At 38.5% G+C, this 15,969-nt stretch overlaps 1 protein-coding gene across 4 annotated transcripts in view; it reads right to left on the bottom strand.

Moving 5' to 3' along the window:
* The window catches only part of FAM21 (Family with sequence similarity 21), a 1,354,861-nt gene that overhangs the window by 311,540 nt on the left and 1,027,352 nt on the right, over positions 1-15,969 (bottom strand). For 2 of the 4 annotated variants that reach the window (XM_090388854.1, XM_090388879.1), the window contains one exon: positions 3,811-3,930. The exons of 1 other annotated variant lie outside the window; for it this stretch is intronic. In XM_090388854.1, the coding sequence (XP_090244980.1) occupies positions 3,811-3,930 (120 nt within the window). The remainder of the gene's footprint in view (positions 1-3,810; positions 3,931-15,969) is intronic. One more of the 4 variants, XM_090388862.1, reaches the window with a different exon arrangement.

Below are 15,969 nucleotides of genomic sequence, written 5' to 3'. Positions count from 1 at the left end.
GGTGCCATTCTGAATAACAGAATGGTACCCAAGAGGAGCTAGAAGAAAACCTGGAAGACAATGATGGAGATGGATAGATAAAATTCATGAGTTTGTGGGTAGTAAATGGATGGCCATTGCACAAAACAGAAGGAACTGGAAAGTTGCTGGAGAGGCCTTCATTCTGCAGTGGATTGAAAGTGGCTGATGATGATGATGATGATGATACATGTCTATGAAATTGTCTTGGTAAACATGGGGAAATACACAGACTAGTAGATTAACCAGAGCCACAGGCTCATGAGATGAAGGGGATATCAGGCCTTGCTGCGGGTCATCATAAACAAGTGAATACATGGACTGTGTAAGGGTAACTAAAGGTAACATGTGTAAATATACTTGCACATACACTAATGACAGGAGATTGTAAATAAATTTGATGAATTTGAGGTACTGATTAAGTCATCAAATGCAGACATTGTAGGTATAGCAGAGACCTGGAGTCACTCAGACATAAGTGATTCTGAATTTGAATAGGGACAGACAAGACAGGAGGGGTGGAGGGGTTATGCTCTTAGTTAAGAAGCATGTTAAATCCAAAGTAGTGCATCCAGTTGACATGAGTGACCAGTGCAATGTTGAGTCACCTTGGTGCAGTGGGAAAACACTGGGAAAACAAACACTGGGAAAACAAAATTGAAAGTAGGATTGTGTTATAGGCCAGGGGTGGCCAAACTGCAACTCGCGAGCCACATGCGTCTTGCAAAAATATGTTGGCTGAGCTCCTTTTTGCATTACAATTCATATAAAAGATAAATAAAAAATTTTCAAGCTTTATAATTGTTTGCCAGGTATAAACAGAGTCCACTGGATTAAAACGTAAGTTGAATGTTCATGGTGAGTAAATATATTTTAAATCTTAATTTTAATGCTAGATCTGAGTCATGGATTAAAGAAATTTTGGATTAGCAAGGATTACAGAGGGATTGTGCTAGAGAATCAGTAATCGTATAAACCGATGCTGACAATGTTAGTTTTAGTAGGAGTGGCTTGCAATTGCATGATTGGCATATGTGGCTGTGTTTTGCTGGCAGTGAAATTAGCAGGGTGTTAGTGTGATACTGGGTGCTGCATATTTTGGTTGCGTTGCACGTGTTGAAGCTTATTGTTTCTTTTCACTTTAATTTTTTTAGAAGTGCCTATGAAAATTTTGTGAAGGAAGATGGCATCATCAAATTGTAAGAAGCAGAAGTATGAAGATGAAAACAGAAATTTTAAGACAGAGTGGTGGAAGATTTTGTATTCACCGTTAAAAGAGGTAAATCTTCATGCCTTATCTGCAATGTGTAACTCAGTAATTACAAAGCCAGTAACTTGAAATGTCACTATGAAACATATCACAAAAACTTTTCATCTGATTATCCACCTAAATCAGAATTACAGAAAAACAAGTTAACTGTGTTAAAATCATCACTAAATAGTCAGCAGGCATTGTTATACAGAGAAATTCAGAGAGTCAGTAAATCAGAAAGCCTTATAATGGGGAACTTTAACTTTCCAGATGTTCACTGTAATTTCTGGGTTGGTCAATCACACACTAGCAAGACTTTTGTAGATTTCTTGGATGACTGTTTTCTAGAAAAGCATGTTAGAGAGGAAGTAAGAGGAAGCTATACTCTTGATCTGGTTATCAGCAGTGATTCTACATGCATTAAGAATCTGCGGGTAAAAGACCTACTGGGTGGCAGCTCCAATTTCTAGGTAAGATGCTATTTCTCTTTTGGGGATTAGCCTGACTTCTAATCTCTCTTGGAACAAGCACATAAAAAAATTGCTTTCTCTGCATCTAAAAAACTTGAGTTTCTCTTTCGCTCTCAGCATTACTTTTCTTCCAAACAGCTGTTCACTCTGTGCGAATCGCAAATCCGCCCTACTATGGAATATTGTTCCCACATCTGGGGCAGTGCCCCCAAAACCTCTCTTAGGCTTCTAGATTCCATTTAGAAGAGGGAAATTAAGTTTAATGACTCATCTCGAACAGAGTCTCTCCACTCTCAGACTCATAGATGTTCTGTTTCTGCTGCATGCCTTTTCCACAGATACTTCCATGGGCACTGTTCTTCTGAATTGGCTTCTATAATTCCAACTCTATCTTTAAAAACAGTCTGAACACGTGCCGCCACCAGCCAACATCCATTTACTGTCCAACTTCAAACTCACAGAACCAACTTTTCACCTTCCTCGTTTATTCATTCAACTGCCGTTTTTCTTAAAAATGGTTGCCACTAAGAGAGATTTTCGTATAGCCCATTTTGCTTTCCCTTTTAAGAACCAACAGTAATATACCGTCATTGCAGTATCCCTGCTTTTCTATCATGGATATATCCTGGTGAAATTGTTACTCTTGCTCATCAGTTACAACTCCCTAATTTTGAGGGAAAAAAAATAATAATAAAATGGGAATGAAGAAAATTAATTTTGAAAGCATTTGGCTGCCAACAACTTTATAAGACTGCAATAAACTGACACTAGAGATTCATAATTATCTTTTTTCTTTCAAGAAATCCATTACATTGCTTTAAATGGCTGTAAACTGCTAGTTCAGAATCCCATAGCTATGTTTCAATTATCATCATCTTTGTGGGGGTGTTCTATATTTGGGGATCAATGAAAATTCATAGTTTGAGTTTTTCAGCTATTAAACTAGAAAATACTTCCCTCTCACAGCAGAATACACTTCTTTCTTTATCTACAGCTGTAACAAAATTGTTTATTAATCCAAGCATTATATGCAAAGATGGAAGAAGAACCTTTTTTGGTTTAACCAGTATAACATATTTTATATTACTTCTCCCTGGCAGAAATTTCTCCCTCTTTTATCACTACTGCACAACATAATGTTTTATTGTTGCATAACTATCTCACAAACACAGAAAACAATAATATTTTGTGAAAGCTCTCTGTAGATCAGTGAGTAATTCAATTATCATCTTAAGATCATCACAGACATTTCAAGCAAAGTCATGGCACTTTATTTTACTCAGTACATACTTTCATATGTTTCTTTCAAACCAATTGCCAGAAGTGAAGGAAATATATTTCCACTGTGCAGAAAAACTGCTTTTAAACTTAATTTCAAGGCAAGGAATCCTAAGGAGAGAACTACTCATTAGGATTCTCTTAAATTCAAAATTTGGTTAGAACACTGCACTGTTCAGTTCCAAATTTGGTTACAAAACACATAGCTAAATATTTTAAAAACACTTTGCGACATTTTCAATATATTGTAATTTTATTTTCCGCCTGAAGTAACTGCCAGTGTGTAACCTAGAACCAAGGAACCTGCTTGTTCTTTAAATTGCTAACTAACTTGTTTAACTTCTTGCTTAAATAAATGTGGCATGTTATAATTTTCCAGTGGGCACTTCTACCTTGAAGTGGATGGTTCAGGAAAGTCTGTAACAAAAGAATCCTCCCTATAATTCATCAATGCTTCCTTTATTTTTTATCCTTTATTCGCTTATTAATGTAATTAATAAGCACATGCAAGCATGGCTTATAAACATGTAAATAATAATATATGTATTATCATTTATAAGTAATACAACTTACCACTGTCATATCTACTTCCCTAAACTGTAGTAAGATATGTATTAGAGGTAAACACAAAAATATCAATGTGTATAAATTGCGATGTGTGAAATTTTAAGAATTATTTTACCTCCACTAATATAAGTGGTGGTAAAAATCATGATGGCCAGTGTAATTAATGTAATTAATAATCATTGCTACACAAACAATAGAAATTAAAAATACATAATAAAATTATACCACTGTTTTACTTGCTTTTGATTCAGAAAACAAGTCTATTTCAGGACTTTCGCTTGAAGAACCTTGAAATAACAGTTCATCATCATCAAAGAGAGATTTACTTGTACTTCGTGGTTTGATCTGAAATGTAAAAATTTCTGTCCTTGGAAGTTTAAATATATTACTGGTTTTTATTTATGATGAATATAATTTTTTTAAACAATTGTAATTCCAATTAAAAGCAGTTAACGAAATTATAGCTTTGCAATTTTTTTTTTTTTTTTATCTATGATAACTCCTAGAAATTTAATGCTTGGTACAATTGGGATCTTTTGTTCATCTAACTTTAGCTCTGGATCTGGGTGCGGGTTACAGAAATACTTAAATAAAATATAAATACTCAAGGCATAATACATTATGAGTTTAAAATACACCGTAAAATATTGGTGTAAATACACCATAGTGAACTCTTAATGAAAACCTACATAAGTAGTGTAAAGGAATCAATTTAATTGTATCAATTGTATTAATTGTATTGTGACTACCTTCATGAGTTACCATGTATTGCACTACCTCAAATAAGTAAAGCTTCACTAATAGAGAACTATTGTTACTTATTCCCAGTTGGCACCACCAAATGGAAATAAGTAACAATCCAGACGGCACTGTTTCAAGGCTGTTTTATGTTGTTGTTGTTGTTTGGGGTTTAATGGTGCAAGAGCACCTTTGGCTATATTGTGCCTGTTCAAGTTTTGTTATTTCCTGTTACAGGTGGTGCCTCGCAATTCGACGTACCGCTATTCGACAGTCGGATTTCGCGGGCCAGTGAAAACGCTACATAATATTGCACGATAGAATTCTTTGCTGGACTACGTAACTGCGTTTAACGTTACTAAATAGTGACGGCTGCGTCATACATTTTAACCAATGGTATTAAAGAGCGAGAGTAACGTTTAACCAATGATAAATAAAGCGGGAATAGATCCCTCAATCGTTCAGCTACGTTAACCGCCCTCAAAGATAGCTACAGGTATGCCGTCAGTTCTTCCTCAGTTATGAGACAACATCATCTCGTTAATAATCGTAGTCTGAGTTCACGTTTGCTCTAATTGTTTGTGCTAATTTATAATTCTGCATTTCTCATAAAGTAAAAAATTTTGTGCTTTGGCAGTTATTTTTTGAGTGAAATTTGATAATGGGTCCAAAGAGAAGTGAACAGCGGAATAATTCAGGAAAGAAACACACTTGGTTGAGCATAGAAAAGAAGAAAGAAATTATAGAAAAAGTGCAGAAAGGTAGAACAATTACAGATGTAGCTCAAGAGTATGGCGTCTCTAGGTCAACTGTGGCAACTAATTTTTGGCAACAAAGAGACAAGATTATAGGTGCTAGGGTGTTTGTTGGAGCAATGAAAATTTCTGACAGAAACAGATCTTTAATCAATGAAGAAATGGAAAAGCTGCTTCTCACCTGGATTAGAGAAAGACAGATGAAAGGAGATCCAGTAACTCAGGCAATGATCTGTGAGAAGGCTAGGTTAATTTTTGAAGAATTGCAGAAGAAAATTCCAGGATGTATCTCAGATCAAACTGATGAATTCAAGGCAAGACGTGGGTGGTTTCACAGATTCAAAGGTAGAACAGGTATCCATAGTGTTCTCAGACATGGGGAAGCAGCTAGTGCAGATAAAAAGGATGCAAAAAAGTTTGTGAAAAAATTTGAAGATTTAATCATGAAGGAAGGCTACCTGCCGCAGCAAATTTTTAACGGAGATGAAACTGGGTTATTTTGGAAGCGCTTACCAAATCGAACATACATCATGCAAGAAGAAGTGACGCTCCCAGGACATAAGCCTATGAAAGATAGGCTTACCTTGTTATTGGCAGAAAATGCAAGCGGAGACTTTAAAGTAAAGCCACTTCTTGTTTACCACTCTAAAAATCCTCACTGCTTTGGGAAGAAAATCATCAGGTCCAAACTGCCAGTGATGTGGAGATCCAATGCAAAAGCCTGGGTAGACCAGAAAGTCGTCAAAGATTGGATTTTTGAGGAGTTTGCCCCGAGCGTAAAAAAATTCCTCATTGACAAAAATTTACCTTTGAAAGCACTGCTGATTCTTGACAATGCTAGTGCCCACCCCCAAGACTTGAAATTGATGTGGTGTTTGGAGGCAAAAACTGGACTTTGATTTCATCAAAGTCCAGTTTTTGCCTCCAAACACCACATCACTGATCCAACCCATGGATCAAGAAGTAATTGCCTGTTTTAAAAAAACTTTACACCAAGGCTTTGTTTTCACAGCTTTTTGACGTGACTCATTCTTCTGATAAGACACTGAAGGAGTTCTGGAAGACTGAGTTCAATATTCTTCACGCCATTTCTTTTATTAAAACTGCCTGGGAGGGAGTGACACAGAGGACCCTTCATGCATCACGGAAGAAACTTGTTCCTTCCTTTTTTCGGGATGACATCCAAGCCGGTGAAGAATCAGAAGCAACTGCGGCCATGCGAGAAATCATTTCGACGGCGGAGAACCTCGACATAGGAGAAGTTGATGAGGCTGATGTGGAAGAGCTTGTGGAGGATCACGATGACGAACCAACCGTGGAAGAACTCAAAACTACTCAGCGTATAGGGAGCAAAAGAGAGAAAAAGGAAATTTCACCTGAAGAAGAAGAAGACAGGGAAAAGGGCCGATGCCAGCAGATGCCATTAAAGAAATTTTATTCCATCGGGAGAAGAAGGTGCAGTCTGCTTGTTTAAAATGGCACCCCAACACTGCTGTTGTAACTAGAATGACAGACTTGTTTAACAACACTACTATGCATCACTTCAAGGCTATCTTGAAAAAGAGGGAGAGACAGTCCACCCTTGATCAATTACTCATCCCCATTCAAGCCAAGAGGAGAAGAGAAAGGGTAGAACAAGATAAATAAAACATCCTTCCAACATCTAAGGCTCAATGAAATGTATATACTCATTATGTATTTTGTAATTACATTTGTTCTATGGTAGAATATAGTAAAGTCAATAATACTGTGTATTTCTCTCCGACAACGAATTAATCAATTTTCCATAAACCTATATGGAAAATATTGACCCGCAATTCGAAAAATTCGCAATTCGACTCTAATTCGGCGACGGATTATAGTCGAATTGCGAGGCACCACTGTACACTGTTACTGATTTGACATATTAGATATGATAGGTTAGGTTTATTAAACTGAGGTATGAAAAGAGTTCACTGACGTTGGATTTTTCTCCCATAATGAGCTCAAGGCTTAATGGCTAATTTGAATGCGATTTGAAAGCTGATTGGCGGGCAATTTGGTATCGTGGACATTCTATGATGATGTGCTTCACTGTTAGTGTGGTCAGACAATGAAGGCATGTGGAGTACCGTCTTTCATTAGAAGGTAAGAGTGTGTTAAATGTTTGTGGCCGATGCAAAGCCCGGCGAGGATAACCTCTTCATGTCTGCTTGACTGAAAACTTGATTTCCAGGATTTCTGCTGCGGTGTGATTTGGTATAATTTATTGTTTGTTTGAGATTTCCAGGTCTGCATCCATATATTTTCAGAGGCTTTTCGATGGATGTTTCTAAAGTCATTGAGCAGAATTTTATGCAAGCGAGAATTTTTGTTTGACGAATATTTTGCAGCAGCATCCCATATTCCAGAATGTCCAGGAATCCAAGTGAATTTGAATCTCTTTTTTTTTTCTAAGATGTGATAAGTAGGAAAGAATTTTTCTTACATACAGATGAGATGGAGTATCTTCTGTCTGTAAAGGATATATTGCACTTAATGAGTCTGTGAAAATGATACTTTGCATGAGGGAAGTTTTGGCAATGTGATCTAGGGCAAGACTTATTGCAAACAATTCAGCACTATAGATACTGCACTCTATTGGAAGAGACTGAAATTATGCTGTTTGGCAATACAACTGCAGCACCAACATGTGCATCCGTCTTGGATCAGTCAGTGTACAGATGAGGATAGTCAGAGAATGGCATTACATAAAAGGAATGTAGCTGTTTTATATGTTGATATGGGATATTGTTCTGTTTCCCTTTTAATGAGGATCATGTCACAGTCAACTGAACTGATTTCCCATGGTGGAAGGAGTGTGGGGATATCTTGGTAGATTTTTTCCATACTTAAGTTCAATTGTGAGAGTATTTCTTTTAGTTGGATGCCTGCAGGTCTGCATGTGTTAGGTTTGTTCGCTTATAAGGTTTCCCATTTCGGTTTATACAGATATTGCCATGTTGGATGTCCAGGAAGGCTTTGAACTTTCGCAGCATAGTTAGCATTAGTAGAGGCATTTGATGCAAGAAAGCAAGCTTATGCAGCATCAGCCAAAAAAAAAAAAAAATAAATAAATAAATAAATAAAAAATAACCACTTCCACTTCACCCCTCTGTTCGTTCGAAATACCTGTCCAGCTGAGCCTTAAACTTATTCAGGCTATCAACCTCCAAGACAAGGGATGGAAGTCTGTTCCACCAACCAACCACCCGCTGACTAAAGGCAAATTTCCTCACGTCTATCCTACATCTGTCTTTCCTCAATTTGAATTTATACCCTCTCAGGTGATTATTCTGAGCAAGAGGAAGAATCCCATCAGCATTGAGCATGCTCAAACCATTCAAGGCTTTATACACTTCTATCAGATCACATCGCTGGTGCCTATTCTCCAGACACTGTAATTTGCAAAACTTAAGCCTTTCTTCGTAAGAGCACCCCTTTGTTCCATTCACCAATCTCGTCGCCCATCTCTGTACTCGTTCCAGCATCTCTACATCCTTCTTCAAATGAGGCCTCCAGACCTGTATACAGTACTCTAGGTGAGGCCTGACCATTGCCTTATACAAGGGAATAATCACCTCCTTATCCCTGCTAGAAAAATTCCTATATATCATCGACAATACACCATGAGCTACTCTTGCAGCCAGTCTGCACTGCTCAGAAAACTTCATATCTGCCTGCACAACCACCCCCAGGTCCCTTTCATTCTCTACCACTGTCAGTGTAGTACCACAGAGTTGATACGTTGCTCTGGGGTTGCTGTTTCCCATATGTAGTACTTTACATTTGTCAATGTAAATTGTGCAGCAGTCTTCAATGTGCAACAGTATCAAAAGCCTTTCTAAGATCCAAGTATATAATATCAAAGTTATTGCCTGCATCCAGTTCTTTTGTGACTTCATCATGGTATTAAATCAAATTGGTCAGGCAAGACTTCCCCTAAACAAAACCATGCTGTGTCCTAACTATAACTGAAGTCTTGTCTAGATGATCCTGCAGTGCTTCTTTAACCAGTGCCTCCATTAATTTTCCGGGAACAGAAGTTAAACTCACAGGTCTATAATTACTTGTGTCGCCCTTTGATCCTCCTTTGGAATTGGGGTCACATTTGCACATCTCCAGTCCATGGGTACTTCCCCAGAGTCCAAGGAAGCTCTTATAATTATAGTTAAGGGTTTGCTTACTTCCTTTTCTGCCTCCTTTAATATAACAGGATAGGTCCCATCCACCCTAGGTGCCTTTCTTGTATTTATCTTCAACAATTTCTCCTCCGCTTTACTCTCAGTTATTACAAGGTTCTCTAGCTTACTGTCAGAGTTGAATACACCTCTGGCATTCCACTTGCTGAATAACTCCTCATGTGTGAATGTCGATGCAAAATATTCATTTAGTTTGTTTGCTACCTGAGCAGGATCATCAACTGACCCATCGATATCAAGTGGACCAATCTGATTCATCCCCTTCCTTCTAGAGTTTACATAACGAAATAACTCTTTGCTGTTTTTCTTTGCATCCCATCCCTTGCCGAAGATTTCTCGTAGTCTGCCTTCGCGTGCCTAACCTCCTTTGTAACTTGGTTACAGATCAACTTATATCTATCATAGGCTTCTGTGTCACGTGATAATTTACATGTATTCCATGCATTTTTCTTCTCTGCCATATGTCTCATTAGTTCATCTGACATCCACTTAGGCCTAAACCTTGAACAATATTTCTTAGTTGGTATGTAAAGCCTAGTAGCTTCCAAGATAACTTCTTTGAATGCTTCCTATTTTGAATTTGCTGTTGGTAACATCATCAGTTGGTCCCACTGTGTAGAATTTAAATGCTGTCTCAGTCCATCGTAGTCGCCTTTACGAAAGCAACAACCCTTCCCTTTACCCCTAATGGTAGTTACCTCTTTGAGTAAATCCCATTTCAGCACACTGTGATCATTTACCTGCAGATTCTTAATGCATGAAGAATCACTACTGATAATCAAATCAAGAGTATTACTCCCTCTAGTTGCCTCCTGAACATGCTGATGTAGAAAACAATCATCCAATAAATCCACAAAAGAATTGCTAGTGTGTGAGTGACCAGCCAAATTCCAGTCAATATCTGGGAAATTAAAATCCCCCATTATAAGACTCTCTGATTTACTGGCCCACTCTATTTCCCTGTACAATTTCTTATTATACTCATCAGAGTCATTAGGCCTATAGCACACTCCTATTCTCAATTTTGATCTCTCAATGCTTATGTCACACCAAACTGATTCGACACTGCTCTGTCCACCAATGTCGACTGGCTTCACTTGCTTGGATTTTATGTATTTCTTAACTAATAGCATAACCCCTCCTCCCTTTCTATCCAGTCTATCCCTTCTGTAGACATTGTACTCCCCAAATTCCAGTTCTGCATTCCTTATATCTGTGTGACACCACGTCTCTGAAATCCCCACAATATCTGCCTTTGATGGAGCAATACCTCAAATTCATCAACTAAACTCCTAGCATTGGTGTACATGTAAGTATACATGCACCTGTTCTTTTTATTAGCTACCCTAACACAACCCATGTGTTTACTTGTACCCCAATGTTTCCCAGCAGTCTCTGAAATATCCTGCATCTTATTTTCCAGGCTGCGGCTCATTCCAATTCAAGCAGTGCAAGAATCACTTTCATCTCTGCCAGTGGCTACTGTTAATCTATTAGTCCTTGTATCCCCCCAATCTAGCAGTTTTCCGACCCACCTAACACTGCCTCGATAGCATCAGCAAACATTCTTGCACCCTTTCTATTTAAGTGTAACCCATCCCTGTAGAAGCAGTCTCTCCTGTTAACAAGTACAGACCAGGCTGAAAAAAATTCTACCCTTTGAGCCCTGCATAATCTTTCCAGGGCTCAATTGATCGACTGGGCTCTCATCATATACTCCCTCCTATCGTGTCTGGGCAGAATTGCAGACTTTCAAATTCAACCCTAATTCACGGCATTTTTTTAACAGTGACCTGTACTTATAAAGTAATTCCGCCGATCTTCTACTCTTAATATCATTTGTGCCAACGTGTACAATTATATCACCTTTTGTGCCCTTAAAAGATGATATCCGCTCTACAACGTCATCAACCTTTGCCCCTGGCAGACATACCCTGGTCCTGTTCCACCTATCCTTTTTACAAAGCATATTTCCCTGACAATAGAGTCACCAACAACTACTAGTTCCTTTGGGACCAGCGCATTCTGCCTTGGGGGGCTGCCGCTGTGTTGCGTGATCACCAAGTGCAAGCGCTGGCATTGGTGTGGGCAGCTGAGAGCTTGATGGGCTCCTCACTTTTAATCCATTAATGGCATTCACCCTGTCCTTCAAGCTCTCATATAGGCCCATACCAATGCTGAGTTGTCGCCTGATTTCCTTACACTCCTTGCATCGCACGCACACACAAAGACATCCCCCATGGCAGTATTATGTCCCATACCCGACTGCTCCACAAACATCAAGCAAGTAGTGCATTTTAATAGGCTGTGATTCAGGGGGCAACTGCCCCCCTCAGTTCTCCCCTAAGCCACGGCACTCCCATTAGCTTGAGCCTTTTGCTTTGCTGCTCTGGTCAGAGTCATGATTTCGATTTAATTTCAATAAAATTTCAATTTCAGTATAAAATTAAAACCCTAAACTTATATCTCAACATAGTTATAACGCTATATTTATGTTTCAGTATCGAGTGTTATCTACGAAATCCCTTCCTATAACTTCCGTATAAAGTTAAGTATTAATTATTTATTTTTTACTAATTATTTATGTTACGTAACCCAAGTCGTTATATGTATAGTTAAAAGTACAATTTAATTGACAATGGAGTTTAACAAGATTAATTGACAATATTATGTACTATACTATACTATACTATATTAAGCTTATGCTATCTATTGTCGCGTAATAATGGCGCAATTTACGACCGGTAAACAACACGTGGATTTGATACCCTTTCCGATACTAAGTAATACCTACAAAATCTCTATCTAAATTATTTTAAACTAAGTATCGTAAATAGGAATATAAAGCTACTCTAGAAAATAAGTTAATTTGTCAATTTAAGCTAATAAAACAGAAAATAAATCAGAAAAAACTTCTCTGTTCCAGGAGCGGCAAAAATGTACGTCGGCACAGGCTACCCTCGTTCAACACTGTAGTTCAGAAAAAAAATCTTGCCTACGAAGATTGAGTGGGAATTCATGGATCTCTGCATATAGACTATACACAAGTGAGGTACGAAAGGCTCCGGAAACAACACATAATGCACTGTGATGAATTGGATCTAACAAATTCAACACACTTTTCCTAGCTGAGGAGTAAATGGGAGAACCATAATCTAATCTATATCTTATCATTGCACGAGAAAACGTTCTACGAGCTCCCCATGTGATGGCTGATACAGCTCGTAGAATGTTCAATTTCTTTAAGCACATTGTAGGTAGATATTTTATATGTTCTAGGAAATTTAATTTGTGATCCATGATTAGTATTAGCAATCAGATACTATGTTTGAGTGGGATTTGTTGATTGCTTATTCTTAGCATTAGCATTAGTAAAGGCATATGATACAAGAAAACAAGCATATGCAGCATCAGCCAAAAAAAAAAAAAAAACTTCCACTTCACCCCTCCGTTCGTTCGAAATACCGATCCAGCTGAGCCTTAAATTTATTTAAGCTATAAACTTCCGCAACAAGGGATGGAAGCCTGTTCCACCAACCAATTACCAGCTGGCTAAAGGCAAATTTCCGCACATCTATATTACTTCTGTCTTTCCTCAATTTGAATTTATGCCTTTTCAGGTGATTATTCTGAGCAATAGGAAGAATCCCATCAGCATTGACCATGCTCAAACCATTCAAGGCTTTATACTCCTCTATCAGATCACAGTGCCAGTGCCTAGTCTCCAGGCACTGTAATTTGCAAAACTTAAGCCTTTCTTCATAAGAGCAACCCTTTGTTCCATTCACTAATCTTGTTGCCCTTCTCTGTACTCGTTCCAGCAGCTCTACATCCTTCTTGAAATAAGGCCTCCAGACCTGTATACAGCACTCAAGGTGTGGCCTGACCATCGCCTTATACAAAGGAATATTCACCTCCTTATCCCTGCTAGAAAAATTCCTGTATATCATTGACAAGACACAATGAACTACTTTTGCAGACCGTCTGCACTGCTCAGAGAACTTCATATCTGCCTGCACAATTAGCCCCAGGTCCATTTCATTCTCAACCACTGCCAGTGTAGTACCACGGAGTTGATATGTTGCTCTGGGGTTGCTGTTTCCCATATGTAGTACTTTACATTTGTTAATGTTAAACTTCATTTGCCACCTCGCAGCCCATCTGATCAACCTTTCCAGATTCTGTTGCAGCAGCAGCAGCATAATGTCAGTAGTGTCCTTAAAAACCCTGCCAACCTCTGTATTGTCTGCAAACTTGGACATTAAGCTTGATATACCATCATCAATATTATTTATAAATACAGAAAAGAATAATGGATCCAACACTAAACCCTGAGAAACTCAACTAATAACATTAGTCCACGATGAGCAGTGTCTATTGATTACCACTCTCTGTCTTCTCCTCAACCACCCCTTTATCCATATCAGCAATTTGTGCAGCAGTCTTCCATGTGCAACAGTATCAAAAGCCTTTCTAAGATCCAAGTACATAATATCAAAGTTATTCCCTGCATCCAGTTCTTTTGTGACTGCATCATAGTATCCAATCAAATTAGTCAGGCAAAACGTTCCCTTAACAAAACCATGCTGTGTCCGAGCTATAACTGAAGTCTTGTCCAGATGATCCTGCAGTGTTTCTTTAACCAGTGCCTCCATTAATTTTCCTGGAACAGAAGTTAAACTCACAGGTCTATAATTACTTGTGTCAGCCTTTGATACTCCTTTGTGAATTGGGGTCACATTTGCACATCTCCAGTCTATGGGTACCTCCCCTGAGTCCAAGGAAGCTCTCATAATTATGGCTAAGGATTTGTTTACTTCCTTTGCTGCCTCCTTTAATATAACTGGATAGATCCCATCCACCCCAGGTGCCTTTCTTGTGTTTATCTTCAACAATTTCTCCTCCACTTTACTCTCAGTTATTACAAGATTATTTAGCTTACTGGCAGAGTTGAATACACCTCCGGCATTCCCCTCGCTGAATAACTGCTCATGTGTGAATGTCGATGCAAAGTATTCAATTAGTTTGTTAGCTACCTGAGCAGGATCATCAACAGTTGAACCATCGATATCAAGTGGACCAATCTGATTCATTCCCTTCCTTCTAGTGTTTACATAACTAAAGAACTCTTTGCTGTTTTTCTTTGCATTCCTTTCCAAAGATTTCTCGTAATCTCTCTTCGCGTGCCTAACCTCCTTTGTAACTTGGTTATAGATCAACTTATATCTATCATAGGCTTCTGTGTCATGTGATAATTTACATGTATCCCACGCATTTTTCTTCTCTGCCATATGTCTCATTAGTTCATCTGACATCCATTTAGCCCTAAACGTTGAACAATATTTCTTAGTTGACAAGTAAAGCCTAGTAGTTCCAAGATTAATTTTTTGAATGCCATCCATTTTGAATTTGCTGTTGGTAACATCATCAGTTGGTCCCACTGTATAGAATTTAAATACTGTCTCAGACCATCGTAGTCGCCTTTATGAAAGCAATAACCCTTCCCTTTACCCCTGATGGTAGTAACCTCTTTGAGTAAATCCCACTTCAGCACAATGTGATCACTGCCACCTAGTGGTTCCTTTATCTGCAAATTCTTAATGCAAGAAAAATCACTACTGATAATCAAATCAAGAGTATTACTCCCTCTAGTTGCCTCCCGAACATGCTGATGTAGAAAACAATCATCCAATAAACCCACAAAAGCTTTGCTAGTGTGCGAGTGACCAAACCCACAAATTCCATTCTTCATCTGGGAAATTAAAATCCCCCATTATAAGACTCTCTGATTTACTGGCCCACTCTATTTCCCTGTACAGTTCCTTATTATACTCATCAGAGTCATTAGGCCTATAACACACTCCTACTCTCAATTTTGATCTCCCAATGCTTATGTCTCACCAAACTGACTTGTCACTGAACTGTCCAGCGATGTTGACTGGCTTCACTTCCTTGGATTTTGTGTGTTTCTTAACTAATAGCATAACCCCTCCTCCCTTCCTATCCTGTCTATCCTTTCTGTAGATGTTGTACTCCCCAAATTCCAGTTCTGCATTCCTTATATCTGTGTGACACCACGTCTCTGATATCCCAACAATATCCGCCTTTGATGCTTTGAGCAATACCTCAAATTCATAAAATTTATTTACCAAACTCCTAGCATTGGTGTACATGCAAGTATACATGCACCTGTTCCTATTCTTAGCTACTTTAACACAGCCCATATGTTTACTTGTACCACAATGACTCCCAGCAGTCTCTGCAATATCCTGCATCTTGTTTTCCAGGCTTCTTCTCATTCCAATAGAAGCAGTGCAAGAATCACTTTCACCTCTGCCAGTGGCGACTGTTAATCTATTAGTCCTTGTATCGCCCAACAAGCTAGCAGTTTTCCGACCCACTTAACACTGCCTCGATAGCATTGGCAAATATTCTTGCACCCTTTCTATTTAAGTGTATCCCATCCCTGTAGAAGCAGTCTCTCCTGTTAACAAGTACAGACCAGGCTAAAAAAAAATTCTACCCCTTGATCCTTGCACAATATTTCTAGGGCCGAATTGATCGACAAGGTTCTTATCATATACTCCCTCCTATAGTGTCTGGGCAGAATTGCAAACAGTTTCAAATTCAACCCTAATTCACGGCTTTTTTTCAACAGTGACCTGTACTTG

This window comes from Mastigoproctus giganteus, chromosome 2 (assembly GCF_048544385.1).
Source record: "Mastigoproctus giganteus isolate SK-2022 chromosome 2, ASM4854438v1, whole genome shotgun sequence".
Lineage (NCBI taxonomy): Eukaryota > Metazoa > Arthropoda > Arachnida > Uropygi > Thelyphonidae > Mastigoproctus > Mastigoproctus giganteus.
The sequence above is the reverse complement of the archived record's forward strand: the minus strand, read 5'-3'. Positions and strand labels throughout refer to the sequence as shown.